At 35.6% G+C, this 15,104-nt stretch overlaps 1 protein-coding gene and 1 long non-coding RNA gene across 13 annotated transcripts in view; both read right to left on the reverse strand.

Moving 5' to 3' along the window:
* Nucleotides 1–226: 226 nt before the first annotated feature.
* Nucleotides 227–5,431, reverse strand: LOC144305511 (uncharacterized). Its single transcript, XR_013372517.1, has 2 exons — nucleotides 3,913–5,431; nucleotides 227–3,554 (listed from the first exon to the last, which is right to left on the reverse strand). It is a non-coding gene; the product is annotated as an uncharacterized LOC144305511 (long non-coding RNA).
* A 242-nt stretch (nucleotides 5,432–5,673) lies between these two features.
* The window catches only part of DZIP3 (DAZ interacting zinc finger protein 3), an 85,615-nt gene continuing 76,184 nt past the window's right edge, over nucleotides 5,674–15,104 (reverse strand). For all 12 annotated transcript variants that reach the window (XM_077884388.1, XM_077884392.1, XM_077884390.1 and 9 more), the window contains 7 exons: nucleotides 14,618–14,719; nucleotides 13,276–13,401; nucleotides 11,263–11,402; nucleotides 9,685–9,805; nucleotides 9,084–9,227; nucleotides 8,903–9,004; nucleotides 5,674–7,245 (listed from right to left, as the gene is read on the reverse strand). In XM_077884388.1, coding sequence (XP_077740514.1) covers nucleotides 7,135–7,245; nucleotides 8,903–9,004; nucleotides 9,084–9,227; nucleotides 9,685–9,805; nucleotides 11,263–11,402; nucleotides 13,276–13,401; nucleotides 14,618–14,719 — 846 coding nt within the window. In that variant the 3' untranslated portion in view covers nucleotides 5,674–7,134. The remainder of the gene's footprint in view (nucleotides 7,246–8,902; nucleotides 9,005–9,083; nucleotides 9,228–9,684; nucleotides 9,806–11,262; nucleotides 11,403–13,275; nucleotides 13,402–14,617; nucleotides 14,720–15,104) is intronic.

The raw sequence follows: 15,104 nt of genomic DNA on the forward strand, positions 1-15,104 counted from the left end.
GGCAGGCGCCAAACCGCTGTGCCACCCAGGGATCCCTGATCATAGTTTTTATTCTTTCTCTTGTTAATGTGATGTAATACATCAGTTAATTTGTGAATAGTGAACCACTCTTGCATCCCTGGAATAAATCCTACTTGTGGGAATGATTTTTAAAAAGTATTGCTGAATTCAGTTGATACTTTTTTTGCTGAAGATTCATGCATCTATGCTTTAATAGATACTGGCCTTTAGTGTTTTTTTTTTTGGGGGGGGGGTGGGTGTTTTTCAATAGTGTCTCTGACTGGTTTTGGTGTTTGGATATTTTAGCATAGTAGAATTAATTTGGAAGTTTTCCTTCCTCTTTTGATTTTTGGAATAGCTTGAGAGAATAGGTATTAACTCTTTAGGTGTTTGGTAGGATTCACCTGTGAAGCCATCTTATGAGTGACTTTGGTTTTTGATTACTGATTCAATTTTATTACTGGTAATTGGTCTGTTCAAATTTTGTTTCTTCCTGATTTAGTTTTGGAAGATTTTATGTGTCTAAGAATTTTTCCATTTCCTGTAGGTTGTCCAATTTGTTGACATATTCTCTTAGAATTCCTTGTTTTTCCTTGTGGTGTTGGATATTTCCTCTCTTCGTTTCTGATTTTGAGTCCTTTTTTTTTTTTTTTTTTTTTTCTTGATGAGTTTGGCTAATGGTTTCTTCATTTAATCTTTTCAAAGAACCAGCTCCTAGTTTCATCTTTTCTTTTTCTTTCTTCTTTTTTGTCTCTATTTCATTTATCTCTAATCTTTCTTATTCCTTGTACTAGGCCTTGGTCTTTGTTCATTCTTCTTTTCCTAACTCTTCAGGTGTAAGATCAGGTGTTTTGAGAGTTCTTATTTCTTGAGGTAGGCCTGTATCATGATAAGCTTTCCTTAGAATTGCTTTGCTGTATCTCAAAAATTTAATCTATTGTTTTCATTTACATTTTATCTTGTATTTTTTCTACATTTCCTCTTATTAACCCATTGTTTAGTAGCTTGTTTAGCCTCTGTGTTTGTATTTTCCAGATTTCCTTGTAATTGATTTCTAGTTTCATGCCATTGTGGTGGGAAAGATGCTTAATATGACTGAAATCTTTCTAAATTTACTGAGACATTTTGTGGTCTAACATGTGATCTATCCTGGAAAATGTTTCATATACACTTGGAAAGAATGTGTATCTTGCTATTTTTGGATGGGATATTCTGTAGGTCCATCTGGTCTAATGTGTTATTCAGACACTTTTTCACTTTCTGTCTGATTTATGTATTCACATAAATGAATCCCCTACTATTGAATTACTGTCATTTTCTCTATGTCTGTTAATATTTGCTTTATGTATTTAGGTGCTCTTATGTTAAACGCATAGGTTATTTATAACTGTTACATCCTCTGATATATCGATCCCTTATTATAGAGTGTTCTTTTTTGTCTCTTCCTACAGTCTTCATTTTAAGGTCTGTTTTGTCTGATATAAGTATTGCTACCCTGGCTCTTTTTCCCCCCCTCTGTTTGCATCGTATATGTTTTTTCATCCCTTTACTTTTAGTCTGTATGTCTTTAGGTCTTTAGTAAACACCCTGTAGGGAGCATAGATGCATCCAGTTTTGTTTTATCCATTTGGTCTCCCTATGTCTTCTGATTATAGCATTTAGTCCACTTACATTTAAAGTAATTATTAATGGGTCTATATTGCCATATTGTTTCCTGGTTGTTTTTGTAGCTCTTCTGTTCTTCTTCTGTTGCTCTTCTCTTATGGTTTGGTAGATTTCTTTAGTATTATGCTTGGATTCCTTTGTCTTTATTTTCTATATCTATTATAGGTTTTTGATTTGGGGTTACCAATAGCTTCATATATAACATTTTATGTGTATAGCAGTCTATATTAAGTTGATGGTTCTTAAGCTGGAAACATTCTAAAAGCACAAATTTTTAGTTCTCCCTCAACATTTTATGTATTTTCATATTTTATATTTTTTATTTTGTTTAATTTACTTTATTGCTTTTATGTTTTAATTCCATACTGGCTTTAGAAGTGATTAAACTTCTTTTACATGTTTGCTTTCAGTCATTACATTTTTTCCTTTCACCTTTTTTTAGTCCTGATTATGGCCTTTTCTCTCTACTCAACTCCCTTTAACATTTCTTATAAGGCTAGTTTAGTGGTGATGAACCCCTTTCTTTGAAAGTTTCTCTCCTATTTTGAATGATAACCTTGCTGGGTAGAGTGTTCTTAGTTACAGGGGTTTTTTTTTGTTTGTTTGTTTGGTTTTTTTTTTTTTGCTTTCACACCTTGACTATATCATGCTACTCTCTTCTGGCCTTCAAAGTTTCTGCTGAGAAGTTGGCTAGTATTATGGGTTTTCCTTTGTATATAACTGTTTTCTCTTTTGACTTTAAAAATTCCCTCTTTATGATTACTTTTTGCAATTTCAATTATTTTGTCTCTTGGTGTGGACTTCCAGCTTTCATCTTGTTTAGGGATCTCTGCGATTCCTGAACGTGGATATGTTTCCTTCCCCAGATTAGTTTCTAGTATTCTTTAAAAAAGTTATCTGCCCCTTCCTCTTTCTTCTTTTTCTGTGATCCCTAGAACACAAATATTATGCATAATGATATTGCAGAGGTCCCTTAATCTATTCCCATTTTTAATTTCTTTTTCTTTATGCTGTCAGCTTGGTGGTTTTCTATTACCCTGTCTTCCAGAATCCTGATTCATTCTTCTACATATTCTAATTTGCTGTTATTCCCTCTAGTGCAATTTTAATTTGTTATTGAGTTCTTCATTTGTTTTTCTACTTATTTGTGGAAGTTCTCACTGAGTTTATCCATTCTTAAGTCCATTGACTATGACCATTACTTTTAATGCTTTATCAGGCATATTGCTTCTTTCAGTTTCATTTTGTTCTTTTTCTCTGATATTGTCTTATTCTTTCAATTGGCACATATTCATCTGTCTCATTTTGCTTAACCTTGTTTCTATGTATTAGATCAGCTCCATCTCCTTGTCTTGAAAGGAGCGGCCTTGTGTAGAAGAGGCCATGTGGTGCCCTATGGCACAATCATCCCTAGTCACCAAACCAAGCATGGCAGGGATATCTCTTATGTGGGCTGCTTATGTACAGCTTTTGTGGCTAAGCTACTTTAGTCTTTATCTCAGCCCGCTGCAATGACCCAATGACTGCTCTGGGCACACTGGGCATTGTTTGGTCCTTGTGCTGATGAGATGCCTGTCAAGGCCACTATGTTGGGAAGGGTTAGCAATCAGTGTAACTGACTGCAATTAGCCTCTCTGCCAACTGCTGGCACACCCAACAGCAGGACTTGCTCCTTGCAAGGCCAACTGAGAGACTTTCATTGGTGGGCTGTGGTCAGACTAGGCAGCTGCAGGAGCCAAAAGTGGCTGAGCTTGCTTCCTGTGCAGCCAGCTAAGAGGCTCAGTTGGTGAAACTGTGGGCACACTGGTGGAGTTATCTTCCCCTCTGCACATGGTAGGAGTCACTTTGTGGAGTGTTGCTGGTCCTGGTCAGTGGTGGATGCAGGATGCCTACAGAGGAAGGTAGGTTAGATGGGGTGAGTCTGTGGAGAAACCCAGGGGCAAAGCATGCAAGCAATGCTAGCAAGACAGGAAGAGTGTTAACACTGGCTCACACATGTCTTGTTTCCTGGCTAGAGGAAAAAGTATGCTAGACCCTGATTTTAAAAGCTCCTGATATTAAACCCCATTGGTTTTCAAGGCCACATATTATGAGCACTTGCCTTCCCACTGTGGGTCCCCTGTTCCTGGGGTGTCTGGCATGAGGTCTGATCCTTTTTGCTTCTCCATGCTTGTGGTGTCCCTCCCATTTGTGGTTAGTCTTGCAGGGGTTTTGGTTCCCAACCATTTCTCCACCCCTCCTACTTACCCTTTTCGATGTGGCCTCTTCTCTACAGTTGACTGTGAAAGATCTGTTCTGCAGGTTTTCAAGTCATTTTCAGAGTTAGTTGCATAGACATAGCTGCTATCTGAGTGGCCTGTGGGGTGAAGTGAGCTCAAGTTCCTTCTACTCTGCCATCTTCCCTGAATTTTCTCTCCTCCATTCATTTTAATAAGGGCAGTTGAAGATAAAAAACATTTAAGAATTTTATCAAGGAGTAAATTCCAACACGTTGATTGACTAAATAGAAGGTTTGGTACTTTGGGAATTAAGACTAATAAATGTTCATTTAAGAACACTAACCCAAGCAAGTAGTCTTTTCCCTATTTTATAGAAGTTTTGGTTGAGAAAAGTATTTTGTTCATGATTGCACAACATGTAAAAGGTGGGAGTTCGACAATTCAAACACAGATCTGCCTGAGAAAGCCACTTTCTTCTACACCAACGTTGTGCTCATTCCAAACACAGATTCCTACATAGACTCCTGGAATATGTATCATTTATAAACAGCAGGTAAATGTGATGTGGTCCAGGATCCATACGTAACAGGAGTCCAATAATTCTGAAAACTGCCTACTCAAGAAAATCAGAAATCCTGTATCTTGTTATTGTCATCTGGCTATACACCAGAATATTCCTTAGCTACTGTAGTTCTGGAAGTCTTATCTAAGAGACTATCTGATAAAGCATCCCAGGAACATTTTATAAATGTAGAAGATTCTTGCTAAATTTGAATTTAGTAAAAATAAGCCTACCTTCTCTGAATTAACCATAAAATATAATTTATCATCAAGGCTGGGGCACTGCTGAGAATGAAAGGGAGCACTATTATGTCAAAACGATGAGCATTAATTGGAACCATCCTAAGCAAATCAAGAATCTGAAGGAAAAGTCAGCAGACTATTATATATTTAGACACTCAATATCATGTTCCTAGTCCAAAAAAAAAAATCAGTTGGTTTACCATCTTTCATTTTGACAAATATTTACAAGGAAGGAAAAACTACTTTTCTTGTTTGCACAGTCAACCCAAAATGGGGATACAGCCCTGAAGTACTAGAAGAGAACACTAGCTAAGGGACAGAAGATTTGCATTCAAATCCCAAAATGCTATTCTGTAGCTATGACTATGGATCTGTAGAATTGGACATGACTTTCAAAAGTACAATCCTACCTACTACATTCTCACTACATATCAGCTACTGTGTTGAGTCCTCAGGTCTTATTCTCAGACCCAAGATATGATCGTAGGCAAAATATACTTATGAGGGTGAAGTCTAGAGGATTATTAAAGACCCTACAAGCTCGGATATTCTATGATTCTATAAGTCTCCATGAATGCCTTCTTGGGTATTTTCTTACTTATTGACAGAAAAAACAAACCCACAATTAAACAGATATAAATGTTTTAAATAGATTTAAAGTAGTTTCAGGATACATTTAAATTGAAACACAGATAAAATCTTTCCCACATGGAAGTGAAATTGTAGTTGTAAACTAAGAAACAGGTTTTTTTTTTTTTTTTTTTTTTTTATTCATAGAGATGCAGAGAGAGAGGCAGAGACACAGGCAGAGGGAGAAGCAGGCTCCATGTAGAGAGCCTGATGTGGGACTCGATCCAGGGTCTCCAGATCATGCCCGGGGCTTCAGGCAGCCCTAAACCGCTGCGCCACCAGGGCTGCCCAGAAACAGTTGTTTTACAAGATAATTTGCCATAGAACCATGACCTCAAGGTGTCAGACGAGATAATTACATTAAAGGCCTTATAATTTCTGTATTTTTCAATTCCAAGACATTCTTGGCATTTTAAAAGTGTCTAGAAGACTGCCCTCATTTTTGGATATCTTCCTCCACGTTTTCCAATCTATTGTCATTACAGAAGAAAACATTTAGCATACAATTATAGAAATAGTTTTAAATAGAGATTTAAAGTAACTTCAAGATACATTTACACTGAAATACACAGATAAAATAGTTGAGTCAAAACACTTATTTCAATAATTTATGGAAACAAATATGAACCAAGTAACATCTTACACCATAACTGAATTCTTCAGATTTTTTTAACTACAGACATGTACAACACTTACAACATTTACACAATACTATTTTCAAAATAGGTTTTTGACCTCTAAAAACAGTTCCTAGTGACAAGCTTTAGATAGCAGCTTAGCCCAATATCAACTTTGTCATAAGTAGCATCTGCATACAAACAGTCCCCCAAACCCTGCAGCATGACAAAGTGAAAATAAACTTTTAAGGCAGAAAAAAGAATCAAGTGTAAGGTCCAATGACAATGTTTACAAATGACCATAAGATCTCAATTATTCAACTGAGCAAGTGACTTAATTTACACATTAACTCATTTTTATTTCCTGATTTGGGGAATATTTATGCTATACCTACTGTGCAAGGCATTGAGAACACACAGGAGGATCAGACATGGTCCCAGTAGTATGCTGGTAAATGTTTAACAAGTTCTTGGGAAGAGAAGCCCTGACTTACAACATTTACAAATTTCTATGGTGTAAATACTACGACTATGGCAGATTTCAAGCTATGAACAATTTGATCACTGGCTCACAAAATTCCTCAAACGTCAACATTCACCTCTCACAAACTATTATTAGATAAGCTCCAACACACTACTATATGGCCCCCACCCTCAAGTAGCTCATAATCTTTTTGTGGACACATATTAAGAGGCCAGAGAAGAATGGGGAAGATAGGGGCAAGTTTTAAATAATTCAATTATGTATTTTGTAAGCAGTTTTAAAACATAAACAATAAAATGTATGGAATTTTCCTACTTGTTTGCTGTTCCACTTTTCCTCTTAAATTTATTTCAGGAAATTAAAATGTAGCATATTTAGGGAATAGTAAAGGAAAAGTGGAATAAGAAGGAAAAAGCATAGATCTTAGGATGTTTTTTTTCTTGTCTAACAATGATGTTTACATTGGAAGAAAATGCTTACTAACATATGGGCAAATACAATGTAAGTTTTAAAATTTAAGCCCTTTCCGCTCCAAGTCCTGAAGGTTTGTCCTGTCCTCTTTGGCTGCAGCTTTGATGAGATTAGCTAGCTTCTTTTACACAAAACTAAAGAGTACACTGCTTCACAACACTCACACTATCAGTTCATAACAAAAGGCAAAACTAAATTCTGGAATCTGATAACTGAACTTCCTTTGCATAATCACACCCTTGGATCAGATCTTGGGCAAGTGTCGGCTGAGGTGACCCGGAAATTCTTCTGGTAACAAAACATGGAGTCTGCAGGTTGGGCATGTCCCCTGTTGCATCAGCCAAGGTCTAATGCACTAAGGAGCAAAAATATTCATGTCAGTTTCTCTGACTTAGCCTAGCAGAGGCAACTGGTACTCTATATAATAAGTTACCTTATCTAGTAAATTGCTAAGCCAATTGCTGTAATAATGGCATTTTCTCTGTGATTCGCTGAGTAATACAGCTTGTAACAGAACACCTTTCAGCAAGTTCATGTGATTAGGATCCTTTCCCCATCCCCAATTTTCAGGATGACTTAGCAACTCTTCTTAACAAGAAGGCTGAGGGAATCTGCTACATATTTTTCCTCTAGTTTATTATACATTGTTATTTTTAATCCAGAAAAAATGGTAACGTACAAAAGTCACCAAGACCCTGTATCAAGTGTTTATGGTGTTTTGAACTTAAAATCCCTAGATGATGGCTCTTTGGTGACAATGATGGTACGAACCATCTGTTACATCATTTGCTTGAATACTAACTTTCCAAAAACAAACCAATTTTACCTTTATAAATAATGAGAGCCAAGGCAGATACGAGATTAAGAATAGGCACTATATGGGCACCTGGGTGGCTCGGTGGTTTGAGCATCTGCCTTTGGCTCAGGTCATGATCCCAGGGTCCTGGAATTGAGTCCCGCATCAGGTTCCCTGTGGGAGTCTGCTGCTCTGCCTCCCTCTCTCTCTCTGCCTCATGAATAAATAAGTAAAATCTTAAAAACAAAACAAAACAAAACACACACAAAAAAACTACATATTAACTGTAACCCTAAAAAGTAACCTTGAATGGGTTATCTGCTTTCCATTATATGGGCAATGGCACAGAGTAATAAGTTTCATGAAACATTTATTTTCTAAATGGGTAGGACTTTAACAACTTCAAAAGACTAAGTATCTTTCCCGATATTTTGGCATTAGCCTGTGTCTATTTCTTCATATCAGAGTAGAATGAATATATAATTCTGTATTAGGTATCACATATCTTTGAAATCATGGTTTACAGATATGGCTTGAATGAGCTAGCTACTGTTCACTTCCCTGAGGAGACTTTATGTAAGATTGTATTTTCCAGGATCAAATTACATCTTTATACCAGAAGACTTGGATCATAAATTGTATATCAATAGCATTTGCACAGCAACACCACCAGGAATTAATCTATATAAAGTGCCAAAAATCAATGAAAGATATGCTAGTCTTGTATTTTTCTAACATCAAAACTAAAACCTGAGCATCTAAAGAGCAAATACAAGAGCCTGGACAGACTATTAAGGTAAATCTTATGTTTTATAGGAGGCCATCAGTACATGGGAATAAAGGACACTATATGTTTATAGCCAATCAAGGTGAAGGAACACTATTGCTAAACTGCCACTGAATCGCTATGTCAATTAACATTCCTTCCAGTTCTATTCAAGGGAACCACTTCATATTATTTCAATCTCATTGTTATCTCCTCTTTTCCTGTAAGGTGTATGGAGATCTGAGAAAGCACAGTGCAAACTGGGGCTAGGTACAGGGAAGCAGGTGTAAATGTTTCTGTGTGGTACTCTAAAGCCCTGAATTATATTCTGTGGAAGTCAGGACACAGCAATAGCTGATGATACATGTATATGATTTCAAGTAAGGCAGCATGAATCTCGCTTAGTTGGTTTAATGGAAAAATATTTAAAAGGTAAGTTTAAAGGGTTACCTGAGAGTGGAATTTGTGAGCACAAGGCAAAACAGAGAGGTTTTCTGGAGAGAGATTCTCATGACAGATCACACAAGGCTCCTCTTCTTCATCATCATCATCCTAGGGAAAATACACTAAGGTTCAATTCAGCTCATTTTTTTCTCCCAAATTTAAATGTACTTAAAATCAACAGTCTCACCAAATTATTAGCTCCTTCCCATGAGGCAGGCCCTTGTGAACTGAGGGGCCTCCAGGCTGGTTTTGGAGGCTGGGCAGCATTAGATTGTGGAGGAGTGTGGCTAGGTGAAACACAGTTACCATTTGGCATAGATTTTCCTTGACTCTGAAAACAAGAATATTGTATTTTTTTTCAAGTGTTCTAAAACAGGAAGAACAGAATAGCACAGAAAATGAAGTACAGTTAAGAATCAGCAAAAGGGTAAAGGTCAATTAGACTCATGAGAAATCTTGATACAAAATGTTAGCAACATTACTTGTTTCTTCCCCTGGCTCTGAGTATACAACATGACTGTATATGCTTTTAATTAAAACAAGTCTTTACAAAAATGAGAAAAAAGTCTTCCTTAAGAGTCAAAGCAACCTAGGATAAATTTCAAGATCAGTTTTATTCTAGAATCATCAGGTAGTACTTCAAAAAGACTTCCTATATCATTTGTTAAATTTAAGTTGAATTGTTAATGGACAATTTAATATAATAGGTTATTGATTTATAGACATAAAGATGATTAAAACCACTTACTACTACACAGAAGGGCAGAGAGATAGCATTTTGTTTTTACCTGTGATCTTTTGGGATCAATAAATTGGGAAATCTTATACACAATTTCATCAAATGTCAGTCCAGATAAAGACTTTCCATGAATGTCCTTCAATTTCCGTAAGAAATCTGTAAGCTCCTTTCTGGAAGAGATCAAAGAAAGAGCAGTGGTTATTTTTCCTACTGCCTTGGGGCGCGCCCCGTGCCCACAAGATACAAAATCCTATTCTAGGATTTATATGTAGCAGGATATAGATGTGGCCCTTTAGATAGATCTCTGAGCTAAAGTCTATTTATATTTATCTTTTACCAAAACAAAAACTACTAAAGTTTAATATTCTTTCCAAAAACAGATTTTGTTTTTGAAAGCTTGTATGAAAATTGAATTTGTTACCTCTTACTATGTAACTGAGCTCTTTATATCGTGTCTCCAATAGCTTTTAGTCAGGACTAAAATGCTCCTTTTTAACTATATTACTATAGGTCTGTCTCTCTTCTGTGTTAATTTTACTGTTGTAAAACTCAAAACAAAGATTACACAAAACAGTGAAGCTAAATTAAGACACATTAAATATTCCTAGTTTTTTTTTTTTTTTTTTAAAGACTTTGACTTTTTTTATTTGAGAGAGAGAAAGCGTGCAAGAGCGAGCACACAAGCAGGTGGGGGTGGGAGACGAAGAAGCAGACTCCCCATGCAGCAGGGAGCCCAATGTGGGCCAGATCCCAGGACCCTGGGACCATGACCCCCAACTGAAGGCAGATGCTCAACCAACTGAACCACTCAGGCACCCCTCTGTTTTTTTTTATCACACAGTTAATATGTTCTTTTTCAATTCCCATAGTCCACAGACCCAGGGCCTCTAAATATATTTTTGGTAGGACAGACCAGGATGAAATATTTTCTTTCCCAAATGAAGTGTCAGGTCATCAGCCTAACAAACTACCTTTGATTTACTATTCATTTTATACAACAACTCTATTACAGTTCTATTTTCATTATCTATTCACTATCATTATCTATTCATACTTATAAACCCACAATCTAATCCTGAAGCATAACAATGTTATTAAATAAAAATATTAGGCTTCAAATGAAAATACTGGTTAAAAACTTAAAGCGAAAAAAAAAAAAGCTTTCTGCCAAAGTCAGCACTGTGAAAAGCACACTAAAACCATTTCTTGCATTTAACTATGTTCTCTAACAAAAACTAAGAGCCCTTAATAAAATTAAGGAAAGAGGAGAGTAAAACCTGATGTTTGGGCTTATATAGCCTACAATCAACCTAAAATTCACTTTGGAAAGAGGTTATTAAGATAATCATTACAGTTTGTGGCATTAAAATTGGATAGGTTTATAACTAGTTGTACTTTTATTGGTCTTAAGTTATGAAAGAATAGGTTTTTAAATTTAGGTTTGCTCATTTATTAAATTTAGTGAAGAGGTTTAGCATTTATATTGAACACTATTCCTTTAAATTTCATTTTCCTTACCAAGGCCACAGTAAGGAAATATATTTATGTTTGTTTCGTTGCCCTAATTATGGTTATGGAAACTGTAAAGTATTAATCTGTACTCACAACTAAATAAAAATTAAGGTACCTGGTTTGTTGTGGAAAAGCAGTTTTCAGCCTGTCTGTAATCCTCTCCCAGTTCATCATGGGGGGATCACTTCCCAGACCTGCACTGGGAGACACAGCCTCTCCCACAGGTGTCGGCACAGTCCAGGCTATACCAGTCATCTGTAAGGAGCACAGTTATAACCCATCAGCTTCAGTTATTAGGAAGTAACTTGGTATTTCCATACTTCAGAAAATGGGTAGAATGAAGAAGAGGAATAGTGACATATACATTCCTTTTTCAGAGTTTTATTTTTTGTTTTAATATATTTTTTTTATTGAAGTTCGATTTGCCAACATATAATACCCAGCGCTTATCCTGTCAAGTGCCCTCCTCAGTGCCCCTCGCCTAATCACCCCATTAGAGTTTGATTTAACTAGCACAATAGTATTTATTGTTTATGATTACCCTTATTTTAAAAGGGGGACATGTGAGTCTCAGCAACTGTAAGTATACAGAAATACAGGGTATTTATTGCTGTTATTTTAAAAAACTAGAAACAACCTACTCTGCTGATAGGGGAATGAGTGAATTACAGCATATCTAATCAATCCTTAAAGAACAGATCTATATACCTAAGTATGAGATGTCATGAAATATTTCATTTTTTAAAAAGTCTGTGGTAATATTAAATTAAAAAATATATATGCATAGAAAAAGGTGTCAAGTTATAAACAATCTTGTAAACAGTGATTATTTCCTGGGATTTAACCGCAGGGTAATTTTGCTTTCTACTTTGTATATTTCCATGTTATTTGCTTTTTTATGATTATTTTTCTAATTATAAAACAGTTTATGCTAAAGTTGAATTTTCAAAAAAAATAAAGATGAGAATACTATTAGAATGTCTGCCCAAGTCTCATGAATGTTACAGAGAGAGGTGGTGTGAAGTTGCAGTGACACCTCTGAGCTATGAAACCATCAAAGTTTTGCCATATGGTAGTTTCTTCTTAGAAGCTTTAAGATTCCAATTAATATCAGCAAGTGAATGTTTTCATCTGATTACTAGGATAATTATAAACATGACAACTTTTACCTAAGGTTCTATAGGTTACTCATGAAAACTAACAGATACTGTAATAACTCATACAAAGCCTACTAAGTCAGAGGAGAATACTGCCCAGAAACTGGGTTTGCCTCAGTATCAAGCTTTTCCTCAGGAATCAGAAAGTAATCTTATTAGAAGGCTGAGGTACTTTAAAGTTTTCAATAAAGTTTTACATATATAGCTCCGTATATGACGAGCAACACCGTGATATCACAGGGATAACATGTTAACTGATACCACATCTGTTTAAGACCTATATACATATTTGTTTGCAGAGGCAGACTCTACAAAAATGAGTCCATCTAACTGTATATTTCAAAGGGAGACTGTTTGTAGGTACAAAAACTGACTAGAATATATTTATGGAAAAGTCAAGATTAGAGAATTTTTCATTATATATTTAACATCCACCTTCTAGGAGAAGATTTTTTTTTTAAATATAGAATGTTTACCTTTGCCAAGATTACAACTAATAATCCCAGTCATTTAAAATTTCTCTGCTGCTTCAGGTTTGGATAAGGCTTTTCTGGCTAGTTGTAGATAGGAAGATTCCTAACTTTACAGTGGAATACATTCCAAGATGGTGCTAGTTATATTGTTTATAGATAAAGTTGAAACACTGTTCTACTTACTATTCCTATGTGTGTATTAATCTTTCCAAACATGCTAAAATATAGTTATTAAAAATGTCATTTACCCTGTATTGTTGCCTATTATAGATGCAAAACTTTAAAATCCTATAAGAATTGTCTACTATAAAAATATTAATCAGCTAATGAAATAATGTAAGTAATGCTCCTAGCACAGTGCCTCAAATAGAACAATTCATCCAATTTTCATTCAATTATCCTCCCCTCCACTACTACCACCACTTATCAAATAAATAGATGACATTCACTCAAGAAATCTACTGTGGTGAAATAGATTTTCACCAAAAAGATCTGTACCAGGGGGGCTCTAGGCTGGCCAGGTGCAGAGATGACTCCAGGGCAAACGGCAGGCATCTGAGGAACAGTGAGTATGGGTCTAAAGAAAGATTCTTTCACAAGGGGTCTTCCCAAGAACTGCTGCATCTAAAACAGAAAAGGTTACAAAAACAAAAACCCTATACATTTATATTTATATACGCAATGATCTAAACTCAGAGAACAATGTTTGGGGGGAAAAAGCAATTTGAAATCTAGATACAAAGCACCAGCATTACATGTGGTGTAATAAGAGTTAACTGTATGAATATTTGGAAAAGCAAAGGGCAGTCAAATATACTAAAGAACAGAGACGAGAAGTGGGTTCTAGTCTTCTTTCTACCCAGTTAGGTAACTCCGTCATTTACATTAATATATTCCTTATCAGGGTAATTGGAAACCTAGCATAAGAATGTTCATAATGTAGTGCTTCTATAAAAACTGAACTGACCAAAAACATAAGAGGCAATACTGCATTCTAAAGACCCTGGTGTATACCATACCATGCTTTTAGTTTTGGATTCTGCTTTTCAAACTGTATAACTCCACACAATTCATATACTTAAGTTCTCTGATACACTCAACTATTTACAGAAATAACATTTTCAAAGTTCAACTACAAGCAGAAATGCTGTTGAAAACTGATGTGCCACTAAATATCTCACACATATTTCCAGGTCTGTTCTGATAATAAAAATTATCACCTAAGGGTTCTCTCCTAAACGTTTTTTTGGAAAGCTGTGTGAATTATACTGAGTTAAGGTACTATGTTTCCCAGAAGATAATATAAATAATGCGACAGAGAGCTATCTATTCCCGATAGATTCACTGATTCCCGACAATAAACAGGGAAGGGGCATCAATGGAAGCTATGAAAGGTAGAATAAAAGATAAAAGTTAGGGAAAAGAATGTCAAAAGTAGAAGTGGAGGGATGAAGTCTAGCCAGCTAGGGGTACTATGCCAAGATGTTTTAGTCATCAGGGTAACCTGAGAGCATGGGAATTCTGTACATTCATCAGTTTTCTCCTATACTGCAGCTGGGATTGACAGGATGAATGAAAATACATTACCTCTTTAGATACTAAATGCCTCCCTAAAATCCAGTGATAATACAACTATATACTGGCCTCAGCTAAGCCAGCCAACTAGTTATATTATCTGGAGATAATATAGCAAGAATGGACATAATTACAAACAGTATGTACAACATGTGCCTATTCTATTTTGAACACACTTCAAATATACTGAATATTCACTATTATATAGCCTTTAACAGTTCATGAAGATAAAGATTGCCATTTTTCAAAATGTCGTATTTCTTACCAGTATCTCAGGACTAGGTGGTGGTGGTGGTAGTTGGATTGGAGGCAGGGTACTCAAGGCAAACCCTTGCTTCACCTTGTTAATTTGTTCATTGTACTGTGTCTAGTAGAAGAAGAGAAACAATATTCTAGAGCAAAATCAACTTCAAAGAAATGGCATATGGGAACACTTGATGTAGTTTTGAGTAATAAATCATGTAATATTATTCTCAACCTATTAGGTCAGGAATAACATAAAAACAGTTTTTGACATAAAAATAATTCTGTAACACTATCCTCAAATGTAAAAAGTTGTATTTTTAGAAGTATCTGTCGGTTGGCAAGATACATACAGACATAAATTCCTGTGATAATTCCTCAGTATTTCCATAATTTTCAGCCCCTAAATGAGAACCAAGTATATAAAGTGAAAAGCATCTAAAGATTCAAGAAACTATGAGTAATTATACAGGCTAATAAATATGGGGGAAAAGTATCTTTGACAAAGA

Source organism: Canis aureus, chromosome 35 (assembly GCF_053574225.1).
Source record: "Canis aureus isolate CA01 chromosome 35, VMU_Caureus_v.1.0, whole genome shotgun sequence".
Lineage (NCBI taxonomy): Eukaryota > Metazoa > Chordata > Mammalia > Carnivora > Canidae > Canis > Canis aureus.